Genomic DNA, 15878 nt, shown 5'->3' with positions numbered 1-15878 from the left:
TAAACTGGGGAAAGAGGGGGAACAGCTTCAATTTATATAGTGAATTCAAGAACATATTTTTGCGTTAAACTTTAAACTGCTTGGCGGAAGCAATGATGATGCCTTGATGACATCTCAGTGATCTTTACAGACCATTGTTTGATCACCTGTGTGCACTTAATTTTTACTTGTCCTCTACCCCACTTCCAAAACAGGAAAACAAAAACATTTCCCTACAGTCATTTAAGCAGATGTGATCCTGTGAGACATACTGCTATTGTTCCAGGGTGCAATCCATTGCCATTAAAATCAATGGATGTTTCCGCACAGTTGTGATTGCACCCACCCACCCCAAACCATCGATTTCTACACATAATAATTAGAACGCCAGCATATCGCTGAGTTGCTTCTGCACAAGGCAAATTATCATCACAGTTTCATCTCATAATTTTTTATCGTAAAATTGATCACTGTTCTACTATGGAGCTCTTCGGAGAAAAGCGTGCTTTGTCTATTTAGTTTGGTGGTGGAAAGAAAGAACAGAACTTCTCTTGGATGGTCTGTTGCTTAAAAAATCCTTTAAAAGTTTACTTGACATTAAGACTGCTTAAGACTGCAACCTTAGGCTTCCAAAAGAGACCGCATAGAGCCCAAGGAAAAGGATGGAGGATTTCAGCCTATATAACACTAAACCAGGCATCCCCAAACTGCGGCCCTCCAGATGTTTTGGCCTACAACTCCCGTGATCCCTAGCTAAGAGGACCAGTGGTCAGGGATGATGGGAATTGTAGTCCAAAACATCTGGAGGGCCGAAGTTTGCGGATGCCTGCACTAAACCGTGGTTTAGCTTTACATGAACAAACTTGCTTGTGCCTTATACTTCACTCTTTTATAGCAGAGGATGGGATAGGGGGCATCTACTTCTGGTTTTAAACCAACCAGAGTTCCCTAATAGATCTGAACTTGGGTACTCCAGTTAGCCTAAACCACAGACTGGAGTTTATTCCCCCACCCCCCAATTTTGCTAGTCTACAACGGTCAGCATTCCTGACCACTGGATATGCTGGCTGGGACTGACTGGGGTCTACAATATCTCAAGGGCTGCAGGATCCCCACCTCTTAAGGTGAGTGAGCAAGCCAGGATCATGAACCATAGTTTCCCCTTTATTTACTTGCCTAATTAAAGGTACACCCCCCCCCCAACCCCAGTCTGTGATTTATGTCATGGTCTTTCAGAATTTTGCAAAAAAAATCTCACCAATCAACTATGTCTTATTCTGGATCATTAATCAGATTCCCCCTCCCAAACAAGTTCAAGTTTAACAAGGAATCTACAACTTTCAAGTATAACAAGAAATCTACAACTTTCTTGTTCTTCCTTCTTTCCCTCCCTCCCTCCCTTCTTCAAAACCGACGGTACATAACAGAACTAGCTTTTCCTCAAAACAAAGTTTAAAATTAATTAAACTATTTTAATTCAACTAATGCTAACTTTAAACAATATATTAATACTGTCTCTAAAAAGATATTAAAAAGTGCCATATTGAATGCAGGGTGTATCAAGCGCTCCGAATCATTCCCTCTTTCGCTGCTGGGTTGCATAGAAGTCCCAAACATTTGCAAACCTTTACATGAGTCATTTAATCAAGTAAACTAATACAGGTTATCTCAAGATGGTTCTGTGGGCGGGGAAACTCCTCAGGGGGAAAAAAGACTCATGTAAAAGTATGCTAGAATGAATTTTTTCCCACCAATCTGTCCAATCGCAGGGCTGTTCTTCACCAATAGTCGTGAAATTTGCTGATACCCAAAAGGACAAGGAGCAGAGACGTTTACAACAGCAGCTGGCGCAACAAATGCAACAGCTCAACACTGCCACCTGGGGGAATCTCACAGGTCTTGGAGGACTTACGCCACAGTACCTGGCTGTAAGTAATCATTAAATTTGATTACGAGCACTTTCAAAGCAAACTTGCGATACTTAGCAGAATATGTTTTAAGCATAGCAGGGAATATCTATTTCATTAAGCTGTCGTGTAAATTGACAGCACTGTGTTAAGGACGGCAGCAAGGGCTGGAGAGAAATTTGGGGAAATGATCCGCATGCATTTTCTCAAATTTACGTGGTTACATTTCACAATCTGAATTTCAAATGCTGATGCTTAAGTGAAATTCTGAGTGAATGGTCAGTTTTTCAAGGTGCGGTATGTTCAGGTGTGCAGTAATGAGTGTGAGTGTCAGAGAGCTGATCTATTTGATACTGGTGCTATTTCAATGGCAAATATGGTGTGGTTCACTGTGGTTTGTGCTGTGGTTTGTTTGTTTGTTCTGTTTTGTTTTGTTCTGTTCTGTTTTGTTTTGTTTTGTCTGAAACACTCAGTTCTGCATATGTCTCTCCTTTAGGGTTGTCAGACTCAACAGAGGACAGGACTTCTGTGCCTTTAATTGCCCTGCTCTCTTTTGAGTCTGGAAACCTTAAAGAGAAACCAGCAGACCCTTTGTTTAATTTCCAAGCAAAGGGTCTGCTGGTTTCTCTTTAAGGTTTCCAGACTCAAAAGGGAGCAGGGCAATTAAAGGCACAGAAGTCCTGTCCTCTATTGAGTCTGGCAACCCTACTCTCCTTCAGTCCTCTCATTTTTTTAAAATAAAAAAAACAGAAACCAAAAACTATATTCCTGAAAGTTGAATATGAACCTTTCAGAGAAATTGAAAAATCCCTGACATTCTTAATTATACTGTATGTGCAATTCTGGCTAGTTTTTGGAATCCAGGCCCCTTCTATTTGAAATCCTGTACGTTTCATTTCATTTTGTAATGTTCCCTCTGAAAATGGCTATTTGCAAAAATGCTCTGTAAGCCAACAGCAACAATCCTATGTGATGTCTACTCAGTTGAGTAATGTCCTGTTGAGTTCTGTGGGGTTCGTGCCTAAGACCTTGCAGCCTAACATTGCCATTTCTCTGTATATTTACTGAGAAACAAGTCTCACTAAACTCAAATGAAGCTTACTCTTGAGTAGTATCAGATGTCAGTGTAAATTGTTTCACTCCACAAGGTCTCCTTTGCATGGCGGAAGGTGAGCAAGTTGGTGATCAAAACTTTATTTGCACTTTGTAAGGAAAATGGAAAAGACAAATTTATTTGAAAAACGATTGGAGGGAGATTGCTCACTTTCTGTAATGCAGATATATGAAATGATGGATGCATTTGGATAAGAGTGTTCGCTGTGAGGCATTTGAAGGAGGAAATTTGCCCCTCACTGAGCTGCAGATTCCTTATTTTAGCAGTGGGGATTTAGCCATCCTAAATGTCTTGCACTTGAACACGTGGTTCAAAACATGCATGCATCACAAACCTTAAAATCAGAGTTTAAAAATATTAATAATGTTCAAAAAGGCAAAATGTTCACATTTTGGAACTTTTTGCCAAAACTGCAGAAGATCTAAGGAAAGCTACCACTCTTCCTTTGCCTGTCCAGTCTGAGCAGGGGTATTTATTTATCTCTTGCACACAGAATTCCTGCCCACGTTCCTGTTGCATGCATTTGAATGGGTCTGTGTGTGCATGAAAACATCAACCTAATATTAGCTGCAAAGGGGTTCTCCAAAGTAGCAAAATCTCAGATGCGGAAGGTTTGATCCCTGGCAACTGGGTTTAATTGGATCATAGATAGCAGGACTGGAAAATACCTTTGCTTAAGATCTGGGGTCAGCAAACTTTTTCAGCAGGGGGCAGGACTATATTTTGAAAAAGAAAAAGAAAAAAGAATGAATTCCTATGCCCCACAAACAACCCAGAGATGCATTTTAAATGAAAGGACACATTCTACTCATGTAAAAACACGCTGATTCCCGGACCACCCACAGGCTGGATTTAGAAGGCGATTGGGCCGGATCCGGCCCCCGGGCCTTAGTTTGCCTACCCATGCTTAAAACTCTAGAGTAGAGAACCAGCATCACTCACACTAGGCAATACCTGGATGAATGGACCAGGTGTCTGCCCCATGGCAGAAATGTTAATGCAGGAAGAAGAAAGGCACTTAGGCTAAAATCTTATGCAGTCATGCCTCGACTTCCGAAGGCTTCGACTTCCGAAGTCAAAGCCTCTGGAAGTCTTTTAGCTGCGCGCGCCCGACATACGAAGACTTCGACTTACGAAGACGACCGCGGAATGGATCATCTTCGTAAGTCGAGGTACCACTGTATATACTTACCTGGGAGTGAGCCCACTGTATTTGGTGGGGCTTACTTCTGAATAGACATGGGATAGCTCAGTCAGTAGAGCATGAGACTCTCAGGGTCATGGGTTCAAGCCCCACATTGGGCTAAAGATCCCTGCATTGCAGGGCGATGGACTAGATAGGCATAGGCAAACTCCGGCCCTCCAGATGTTTAGGACTACAATTCCCATCATCCCTAGCTAACAGGACCAGTGGTCAGGGGTGATGGGAATTGTAGTCCCAAACATCTGGAGGGCTGGAGTTTGCCAATGCCTGGACTAAGGGATGCCTCTCGGGGTCCCTTCCAACTCTAGAATTCTGTGCAGAGGGGCAGAGAAAGTGCTTTTACACAGAGAACATCTCAGGTTCAGGAAATGTCCCGTCTGAAATCTTGGAAATCTGCTGGTAGTCATTGTAGACTAGATGGGCCCAGTGATCTGACTCAGGTTTAAGGAAGTTTCCTATGGTCCTCTGGATTATGCTGCTACTTGGAAGAGGAGCTGATTCCCTCCCGGCTGTTTGTAAATTTATTCTTCACCATCTAGACTCCAAACCAAAAGTAGGCCTAGCTAGCTAAGTGAAAAACAGCTGAGGAAAGAAGGAATTTGTAGGGAAGGATCAGAAGGCATGGGAGAGGTCAGGCACCCAGGTCCTCCCCAGCTGACTCTCACCAGAATACCGGACCAAAAAATGGGACATTCTGAGATCCAATCAGAAGTGCCCAGGATGTCCAGCTTAAATCAGGATGGTTGAGCAGTATGCATTACAGTACTGCATATGCATTCATTTAACATATAAACTTTATATTAAATAATTGGGTATGAACTGATGAAGTGATTCCTTTGTGCATGTTTTTCTCTCTCTACCCATCATCCTAACCATGATTTGGAGTGTTGGGAAGGAGTCTTCAGAGTACAACAGGACAGGACAGGATCAACCAGGATGCTATAGAGCAGGCATCCCCAAACTTCGGCCCTCCAGATGTTTTGGACTACAGTTTCCATCATCCCTGACCACTGGTCCCCTTAGCTAGGGATCATGGGAGTTGTAGGCCAAAACATCTGGAGGGCCACAGTTCGGGGGTGCCTGCTATAGAGTCAGGGCAATATGCACTTATATAAAACCACATTTCTACACTGCGTACGGTAAACTATATTCTATGCCAAGAGGAGCTGAATACAATATTCAGATTTGCATTCATTCCTCGTTTTGCACAACTTATTCTCAGGTGTTGGGAGGCACAAAAAGCCTATATTGGACCTCCAGCTCCTAACCACTGGAGATCTGCTCAGCCACCCTTCCTCCATCCCCCTAGCTTCTCAGGTTTGCATTATCCAAATATTGCGTTGGATCCAGGCTATGTTAGTTGAACTTAGTTCAAAGTGAAATCGGTGAAGAAAGTTGGTCCCACAGGTTTCGATAGGAGCCAAGTTCAACTAACTGAGTGGATGGATCCAAACCATTTTAAACCTGTCCTCACAGTAGTAAGGACTAGAAACTTGAATTATTATTATTATTATCTGAAGAAGTGTGCATGCACACGAAAGCTCATACCAAAATAAAAACTTAGTTGGTCTTTAAGGTGCTACTGAAGGAATTTTTTTATTTTACTTCGACCCAGACCAACACGGCTACCTACCTGTAACCAGAACTACTACTACTACTATTATTATTATTATTATTATTATTGGAAATGCAAGCAGGGTATACACATAGCTCTGTGTGAAGTTAAGCCCGCAGCCCCTCTCAGAATGGTTTGGTCTTCTGCTGAATTCCTTTAAAATCCTCCTTTTCCCCAGGTTCAGATCACAGCAGATGTTCCTTTATTATGTTGATACAGACAGTTGCAGCTCCAGTTAAAAAAAAGATGCAAAAATGGATCGGCAGTATCTTTGTAAGGGATCGTCTTTTCATTGTCTGAGGAGGCGGCTTCCTGATGAAGAATTTTGCTTACCTTGAAAGGCAGCAGCCCAATTCACACATTACTCAGGTGTGCTGCATTTCCATGGTGACAGCGGAGCAAAGTTGCACTTCCAACCCCCATAATATCACAGCTACTTTCTGCAATAATTGCACGCTGCACTTGATTTTCTGCAGAGGAAGCCCTCTACCCATGCATCTGCTCACATGAACCAGCTCTCCGTGATGGTGCAGTCGTCTCAGTCATACAGAGCCTCTATACCAGGCATCCCCAAACTTTGGCCCTCCAGATGTTTTGGACTACAATTCCCATCTTCCCCGACCACTGGTCCTGTTGGCTAGGGATCATGGAAGTTGTAGGCCAAAACATCTGGAGGGCCGCAGTTTGGGGATGCCTGCTCTATTACCCACGTAGGTGCTTGCTTAATCGTAGGGATTTCTCTGCAATTAATTGCATGTGCAATGTGCACTTAATTATAAACGCAGCTGCAATGTAAGGGGCTTAAAGCTTGTCCCAGCTCCACAGTCAACAGGGAAATGCTGTGTGTATGAAGAAGGCATGAATGGAGCTTAACATTCCAAACTATGGGATGCATTGCGAGGGGGTAGACTAGATGACCCATGGTGTCTCTTCCAGTTCTACAATTCTATGATTCAATGGCCCTGTGTAAGATGTTGCCTCACCTCACTTTGTATGACTTTTTAAATAATAATAATAATAATAATAATAATAATAATAATAATAATAACAACAATAAATAAATTTTATTTATGCTCCACCCAGGGCGGCTAACATCAGGTATAAAAACAATTTATTAAAATACAACTTTAAAACAAGATTAAAATACAGCTTAAAATGCAGCCTCATTTCAGTGGAAGCCCAGATAAAAAACTGTGTTTTTTTGGGGGGGGGCGTCAAATCTTCACCAAGGCCAACTATCCAGACTGGTTCTACGTGGGCCAGAAAAAAAGCCAGGGAAGTCCCCAAATAGGGGTTCCATCACAGAAGGAAAAGGGAAGAGGAGGAGGGGATCAAGTTGATTCCAAGCCAAAGGCCAGGCGGAACAACTCTGTCTTACAGGCCCTGCGGAAAGAAATCAGATCCCGCAGGGCCCTGGTCTCATGAGACAGAGCATTCCACCAGACTGGAGCCAGTGTTGAAAAGGCCCTGGCCCTGGTTGTGGCTAATCTGACTTCCTTAGGACCCGAGATCTCTAGAGTGTTGCTATTTATGGACCTTAAGGTCCTCCGTGGGGCATACCAAGAGAGGCGGTCTCATAGGTACAAGGGTCCCAGGCTGTAAAGGGCTTTAAACATCAAAACCAGCACCTTAAACCTGACCAAGCGGTACCTATATCCCTTTTGGGGAAGGTTGTGCTGAACATGATGAGTAGAATACCCTGGGAGGGAAGATCGGGATTTAAATTTAATAATAAACACAGCCAAGCAGAGTATAATATGCAGCGGGGAATCGCAAGGTTTAAGAATGTCTGGATCTGTGCATATCTGTCGCTAGAGCCTGGTCTGCACATGCCTGAATATCTGTACACTTGATGTCTGTATACTGCACGACTTGTATATGTGAATCGTATCCATTGAAAAACAATGCATTTGCATTGCCGTAAATGTTCTGTTTGTGGTGTCCTGTCTCTAGTGGGCCATTCACACATGCAGGTCGCCACCTGATGTCGCAGCCGTCAGGTAGTAAGCATGCATGTGTGCGCTTAGTGCTCTGTGGGGGTTCTTTGGAGTGCCTGGGCAAATGCAGTTCTGGGAGAAAGAGGGGCTCCTTACTTTCAGGGGTGCCCAAAATACTATTCAGCACGGGCTGGATGAAGCAGAGCTGCGCACTCTCACCTGAACATACACCACAAACGATCCGAAAGCGATAAGCCTCTGTTTTAAGTGGGGAGGTGGAAAAAATAGGCTGTGATTGACAGAGATGAGTTATGGTAACTGCTAGACTGCAGAGGGCAATGATTAGTCACGCTACGTCGGGCTGAAATAGATTTAACACCTGGCTGTTAAAAAGAGTAAATTGATTAATTGTTTTAAAGCAGCAATGTTATTGAGTTTCCCCAGTGTCTGTGTGTTTCTTAATAGAGATTAGACATTAATATGGATTTACAGCATCGACTCTGGGGACCTTCATTTCAACACCAGGCAGAAGCAAGAGACTGTATAAATGTAAAGGAAACTATAAGTATCCCAAATTTAATTTGATTCAGATAATTTTGTTTTAATCTTTAACTTGTTGCGGTATTAACCTCATTAATTGTTTTTGTTGTTGTTAATTTGCAGCTTCTGCAGCAGGCAACCTCCTCCAGTAACTTGGGTGCCTTCAGTGGCATTCAACAAATGGCTGGTGAGTTGCAGCTTTCTTGTTAATCCATTTCCTTCCCCCCCCCCTCCTTTCGTGTTGCTTCTTTGTCATTTGAGCTCTGTTCCCACTAGGTCTTAAGGTTATCCAGCCACTTAAGAGAGCTTCCACGTGGGTGTTTATAGTTGCATGGGTACTGCTCAAACATGCAAAAAAATTCCCAGTGTTCGAAGGTGTCAGTAGCATCAAAATGCTACCCCCACCACCAACATTTCACCCAAATTTACTCTTTCCACCAGGCATGTCCAAAGTCCATTTCGGGGGGGGGGCCTAATATGGCCCGCCAGTTGATTTAATCTGGCCCACATGGCAGTATATGTCCTGGGGTAAAATCCCCAAGAACTTTGGGGTTAAACTGTAAAAAAAAACAAAAAAACAACTTTGGTCACTTCATCAAATCTGGCCCTCTTTGAAAAAAGTTTGGGCACCCCTGCTTTCCACAATAAAACCTGTGAAGTTAAAACAAAAACAAAAACCTATTGTCCGTTACTTCTCTGTGACCCATTTCCAATATTAAGCCTCTGTCTGGAAGCACCTTAAATTTAAGCATATGGCTTTATGCTTCAAGGTGTGCAAGAAATGCCTATCGTGGGTCTTGTGCTGAATCAGGTTGAAATGTCTTCATCTTCTGCAGTCAGTTGCCTTTTGTTTCCAAAGTTGTATCTTAGCAAGCAATGTTGAAAAGAGCTTTGCTGGGATCGGCCTCTTGGATTCCACTTCATCTATGCAGCACTGTCCTCCAACCATTGCTTGTCCCCCAGTTTCCCTATGCTCTGAAAACCCAAGTAGGGGAGAGACATCAATGGCATATAGGGAATCTCTGGATTTGGAGAGGAGAAAGTGTTTGCGAGTTCTGTGCAATCAAGTTCATGATAGTCTCGGGTAATAAGAAACAGGTATAAGAACGTTGTGACATTCTTAAGGGCATCTGAAATTACAGAACCTACCTTTTGAGAACATGTGCCCCGGTGCCCATTTATAAGCCACTGGAAACTAACGAAAGACCTTTTGAATTTCTGGAAGAAGTACCCTGCAACATTACAAAGCAGGGTATAGTTTTGTTTTGTTTTTATTTTAAAGCACATAATCGTTTGGCCCAGGACCGGGGAGGGGAAGAAGGGAAGAAGCCAGAGAAAGTAACTGGAAAGCAAGAAAGACAAAGGATAACTTGAAAGGCATTTAGGCGGATGGCTCCTCAGTAATGAGGCTGTGTGCTGGTAGTAACCAATGTATAGGTAAAGGTAAAGGGACCCCTGACCATTAGGTCCAGTCGTGACCGACTCTGGGGTTGTGCGCTCATCTCGCATTATTGGCCGAGGGAGCCGGCGTATAGCTTCCAGGTCATGTGGCCAGCATGACAAAGCCGCTTCTGGCAAACCAGAACAGCACATGGAAACGCCGTTTACCTTCCCGCTGTAGCAGTTCCTATTTATCTACTTGCATTTTGACGTGCTTTTGAACTGCTAGGTTGGCAGGAGCTGGGACCGAGCAACGGGAGCTCACCCCGTCACAGGGATCCGAACCGCCGACCTTCTGATCAGCAAGCCCTAGGCTCAGTGGTTTAACCACAGCGCCACCTGGGTCCCAACCAATGTATAGTGATTAATAAAAGGTTGTTCCAGCTGGTTAACCTACCGTACTATGGTGTGAGAGGATTGTGTTATAAGCACACACAAATGAGCACAGATGTGCATTACGCCTGCCATGCAAAAGTGTTGGAAGCCTCTTTGCTGACCCTCTGCATGGTTTGTTTAACATTTCTCATAAAAGCACAAACCCCTCCCTTAGCCCCATTGTCATCAAATTGGTGTGGTAGTTTATTTTTAATTATGCTCTGGCTAAATCAGCAAATTAGTGGCGCTTTCCTCCAGCCTCGCAACGCAGGAAAGGGCTGAAGCCATCCGCGGTTCCTCCCTTTTCTTCTTCTCCTCCTCCTCCTTTTTCTCCTTTTATTAATGCTTTGCTTTTGAATGGATCTTGAAGTGCGCCTATGAAAAAGAGATGAGCTACTCCCCATTGGCACGGTGTGCTTCATCCTTACAATATGCCATTATTGCACTGGCACCAGAGACTAATGCAGAATCCGCTGTCTGACAATATAAATTGGCCCACAGATGACAATATCTCTGAGTTATTTTCTCTGGCTCAGATCCGTTGGCAAGCACTGGCGGCTTCTATTATGTTACACTCATAATCTAGCACCGGTTGTGTGTGTTTTTTCCCCCCGTCATCAAAAATATATCTTAATACGATAAACAACATTTTCACAGTTGGCGTTTTTGGGAGCCGGCTTTGAGCTTTAAAGGCTGCCGGTAATGTTCGGCTTCGCTTAGCCCTGTAGAATGAATGAAGAATGGAGCGACGAAAGAGGGAAACAGTGTTGGAGATTTTCCTGTCTAGTACAAGGACAGCCATACTGTGTCGCCAGAATTATGGCCCGTTGTTGGAACAGCTTGAGACTGGTTCTTCCAATCCCCACATTTTACTGCCGTCTCTGCCAGTTTGCTACCAGTGGTCTCTTGACATAGACTTCAACTTTTTCAAACATCCTCAACACCAACTTGCAATATGGAGCCCCTTTTCTGTTTCATTTTGCCAGATTATTGTCTTCCAGTTCTGCTGGCCATTTCTTCCGCCACCGTCCCCTCTCCCTCTTTGCCTTCCTTAAAGGGACAAATAAAAGGAAACTGGTGCCACTACTGCAAATCATTTTAGGTTAAGGAAATGGTGTGCACAAAGTGGATTAGATCTCTGGGCAGTGTTTAGTAGTAGATTGGCAAGGCTTTCTGCTTCCCACTTGTTCAGCAATAGCAACAACAAAATGAATTTTCCCACTTAAATTAGGCCGAAATGATGAACGTTTTGGGGTAACCAGGAGTGGATTTTTGTGTGAGCTCAGTTCTGGTACTGAAAACAAACTCCTAGACACTGTGTGTGCCCAGAGGCCAATCCTAACTGTGTGTCTTTGGCTGTGTTGTTAAGAAAAGTTTTCTAAGGAAATGAAAGGATCGTCCTGCCAAAGTACGTAATATTGTGCTTATTGTTTCGGCTGTTTTGCCCAATTTGTGTGAATGCCTACATTATTCTCTGAAAGAAGAAAGACTATAAAAGCAACAGGTCTGTTTTTTGGGGGGAGGGGAATTGATGCAGTACTGGTTGTTTCTTCTCCCTCCCTTTAAATAATAATGAAAGTAGGATAGAATTAATAATAATAATAATAATAATAATAATAATAATAATAATAATAATAATAATTTATTATTTATACCCTGCCCATCTGGCCGGGTTCCCCCAGCCACTCTGGGCGGCTTCCAACAAAATATTAAAATACAGAAATCCATCAAACATTAAAAGCTTCCCTAAACAGGGCTGCCTTAAGGTGCCTTCTAAAGGTTTGGTAGTTGTTGTTCTCTTTGACCTCTGGTGGGAGGGCATTCCACAGGGTGGGTGCCACTACCGAGAAGGCCCTCTGCCTGGTTCCCTGTAACTTGGCTTCTCGTAGCGAGGGAACCGCCAGAAGGCCCTCGGCGCTGGACCTCAGTGTCCGGGCAGATATCATGAAAGCGACCTGAGAAATTAAGATATCATGAAAGCGACCTGAGAAATGGTCTGTGGTTAGGCTAAATGCTACCACAGCCAGTGGCTGGTCAATTGTGCCTGATAGTCATCATCACTGGGGAAATAGTGATTTGTGGCTTAAAACAGGGTAAGAAGTCTCCCTGAATGGAGTCTGGCCCAAAAGAGGTGGCAGAACTGACAGCAGTTCATCACTGTGACTTGTTTGCAAAGCAATTTGAGGATAAAATCACTTGCACCCCCCAGGATCCTGACTCTGCTGTTACAGCAGAATCTGGATGCTCAAGGGGTGTCGTAAGCCCTGTTCGGTCCTTTTGTGTTGAATGAGTTTCAGTTCGTAAGGTTCAAGGATGTGGACAAAGGGCTTGGATCACTCAGGGTGAGCACTCACACTCTGGACCCTTGCCCCTATTAGATGCTAAACACTAGCAGCGAGGCGATTAATGCCTGCCTGCAAGAGGTGATGGTCCCTGCCTGCTTGAGGAAGGCTAAAACTACTCCTCAAGAGGTTCCCCCTGGATTCGGAAAATCTTAAGCAACTACCAGCCAGTGGCCAATCTCTGCTTTCGGGGCTAGGTCAGGGGTGCCCAAACTTTTTTCAAGGAGGGCCAGATTTGAGGAAGTGAACATGCATGAGGGCCAACCACTTTATTGAGCTTTTTTAAGGATTGGAATTGTTGACCTTTTTGGGGATTGGAATTGTTGAGCAGGCAGAACAGAGAGCAAGCAGAACGGTGGATGGGTGTGGGACATTAATGGAGGGCGGCAGCGGGAACCTAATGTCGGGCGGAAGAGAGAGCAGAACGCAGAATGATCAGAGGGACGGGTAAGGAACAGGGCGTCTATGCGAGCCGCTCAGCGTCATGGATACAGAGATGGGCGCCTGCGCGAGCAGAGCACTATCCGGACAACAGCAACAGTCCACCGCTAACAGGGTCCTAGAGCCGGACAACGGACGCTGGTGGGCGGGTAGGCTATCCATAGCATGTGGATGCAACAACCATAAACGGACCTGCCTGTGGGGCCGAATGAAACTGTCTGTCAGGCCGGATGAGGCCCCTGGGCTGGACTTCGGACTTGCTAGGTTCTTGAGTGGGTGGTCGCAGGTTGCCGTGCAGGTTTCACAACTCAAGTTGTGAGATAAAAAATAATCTCAGATTTCCGATTGTGCTTGTGTTTTAACCAGCCTGCATGAGTGACTCTGCAGTGGTGCTACATGGCTTTCCTGTGAATGTGCTAATGGGCCTTATGAGAGGGTTTTGGAGCCATCCATCTGCCAGTTTTTAACAGGCCTGATTGGCAAGCGGCTGTAACAACTGACATCTGTTCGTGCTTATTGATATGTAGATTTATGGTAATTGCTCTGAACAATAAGACATGAAATTACCTAAGGTGAACATTAAATTAAATTTTCATGGCCCCTCTTCCTTATAAATATGTTGTTGTTGGGTTTTTTTTAAAAAAAAATATTACATTTCAAACAGGCATATTGTGCATCTGTTATGAACATAATTTAATTGTATTTTTAATCTGCCAAGCTGCAAAATCAAAGTTGGGATTCTTGCTGTCCATAATATTGGCCAAGTTTTGTTAGCTTACTGGTATATACAGATTACCGAACGCAGAGTCAGATTCCACTTTTATTCGCAACGTTTTTCTCGCATCATAAAGATTAAGAGTTATTTAGTTTCAAGCAGCTTGTTCCCAGAACGCAGAAGGGTGTGCGCGGTTGTTTGCGCCACTCTGTCTATCTGGCTGTGCTTTAGAGTTTAAGTGATTTGCATTTCTTCAGAGAGCGCTGCGTTTCAAAGAAAAACGATCACATTATTTTCTGCCCGGCGCTGTTGTGGGATGTAAGGGAAGGGCAGGGAGGAGGGGGGACCAACCACCCAGGGTGCAATGTGAGAAGTGCAGATTCAGGAATGCAAGACAGGCAGCAAGTGCGGCCCGCAAGGACTGAGAAATCATTGCATTGGCTTAGAAATTACCGTATTTTTTCAGTGTATAAGACTAGGTTATTTTATTAAAATATTACGCCAAAAACGTGGTGTCATCTTATGTACACAGATAGTGGAGAGGTGGGACGGGCAATTGGTGGCCGCTGCAAGCAGGATATTGTCCGTGGCGTTTTTTGTGGGTGATTGGTGGGTGCTGCAAGGTCCGTTGGCTATTGGCTGCTGCGGCAATCGGGCGGGCGATTGGTGCCTGCTCTCGGCGAGCAAGCAGACGATTGGTGGCTTCGCCAATGTGCGTGCAATTTGCTGTTGCATTCCTGCGGGATCCCCCCCCCCAAAAAAAGCTCAACAAGTCTGGGCAATACACACACCGACCGAAAAAAGCTCAACAACTCTGGACAATCTCCCCCCATTTTCTCTATTTGGAGTCCCCCCAAAAAGGTGGTGTCTTATACATGGGGGTGTCTTATACACAAAAAAAGTACGGCAGCTCAGAGGTGGAGCACTTGGCTTTGCGTACAAGATTCAATCCCTGGCATCTCCAGGTAGGGCTAAGAAAGGCTCCTGTCTGAACCCCGCAGAGCCACTATCAGACCATGGAGAATATACTGAGCTAGATGGCCAATGGACTGACTCTGTATAAGGCAGGTTCCTTTGCTTTCATTTTTGTTTTTATTTCCCTTCTTCTTCTTCTTCTTCTTCTTCTTCTTCTTCTTCTTCTTCTTCTTCTTCTTCTTCTTCTTCTTCTTCTGCCAGTGTGGTGTAGTGGTTAAGAGCAGTAGACTCGTAATCTGGGGAACCGGGTTCGTGTCTCCGCTCCTCCACATGCAGCTGCTGGGTGACCTTGGGCTAGTCACACTTCTTTGAAGTCTCTTAGCTCCACCCACCTCACAGGGTGTCTGTTGTGGGGGAGGAGGGGAAAGGAGATTGTTAGCCGCTTTGAGACTCCTTCGGGTAGTGATAAAGCGGGATATCAAATCCAAACTCTTCTTCTTCTTCTTCTTCTTCTTCTTCTTCTTCTTCTTCTTCTTCTTCTTCTTCTTCTTCTTCCTCTTCTTCTTCTTCTTCACAATCTTCATTTTCCATTTTTCTCCACAATTAGAAGTACCAGAGATTGCCCTTTAAAGAAAGAAAAGGAAAACACACCTCATGGCCTCCAACTTGGATGGCTTGAAAAGAAGGTTTGGCAAATTCCTGGAGGACCAGGCTATCCGCGGCTACTAACCACAATGGCTATGTTCTATCTTCCCTATCTATGGCATCATGCCTCTGAATACCAGTTTCTGGGAATCGCAGCTTACGCACTTAGGTTGTGCTTGCAGACTTCTCATAGGCATCTGGTTGACCACTGTGAGAACAGGAGGCTGGACTAGATGAGCCATTGGCCTGATCCAGCAGCCTCTTCTTAGGTTCTTCCGTTCAGTATCCAACCAGGTAATGTGTGCAAAAAATAGGTGTGCTAGGGTAGAATGTGCACAAAAATGCATGCGTTGGGGGCAAGAACATATAAAATGTGTTGTGTTAGTGAAAAGCACTACAAATCTGTAGACAGAAATTAGGAGAAATTCATGATTATTATTTTAAGAATGGAAAAAATGAGAAACTGAGAAAATTAGAACTGGCATTTCCATCCATCCCTAGTTGCAGAAGGGGCTATGCAATTATTGAGTGGAGTTTCACATTTTAACTACGAACAGGCATCATCCCTCCAAGGTATCACAGCTTCACTCATTCTGGCATGTACACATCAGAGAAGATGTCTTCCTTAGGAACCACCCTAGGAGATTATTCCATGACCGCAGCACCTCCAGAGTCAGTCCTAATGCGGGTACCTGAATAAAGGTCTCCA

The 15878-nt window shown here is 44.2% G+C and overlaps 1 protein-coding gene across 11 annotated transcripts in view; it reads left to right on the top strand.

The window, feature by feature from the left end:
• CELF2 (CUGBP Elav-like family member 2) overlaps window positions 1-15878 on the top strand; it is a 494364-nt gene that overhangs the window by 438883 nt on the left and 39603 nt on the right. For 6 of the 11 annotated variants that reach the window (XM_060279206.1, XM_060279205.1, XM_060279204.1 and 3 more), the window contains 2 exons: window positions 1749-1907; window positions 8420-8483. In XM_060279206.1, the coding sequence (XP_060135189.1) occupies window positions 1749-1907; window positions 8420-8483 (223 nt within the window). Of the gene's footprint in view, window positions 1-1748; window positions 1908-8221; window positions 8306-8419; window positions 8484-15878 lie in introns of all 11 variants that reach the window. The other 5 variants (XM_060279201.1, XM_060279203.1, XM_060279202.1 and 2 more) reach the window with 1 other exon arrangement.

Source organism: Zootoca vivipara, chromosome 10 (assembly GCF_963506605.1).
Source record: "Zootoca vivipara chromosome 10, rZooViv1.1, whole genome shotgun sequence".
NCBI classification, from domain to species: domain Eukaryota; kingdom Metazoa; phylum Chordata; class Lepidosauria; order Squamata; family Lacertidae; genus Zootoca; species Zootoca vivipara.
This window is presented reverse-complemented; position numbering and strand designations above follow the sequence as displayed.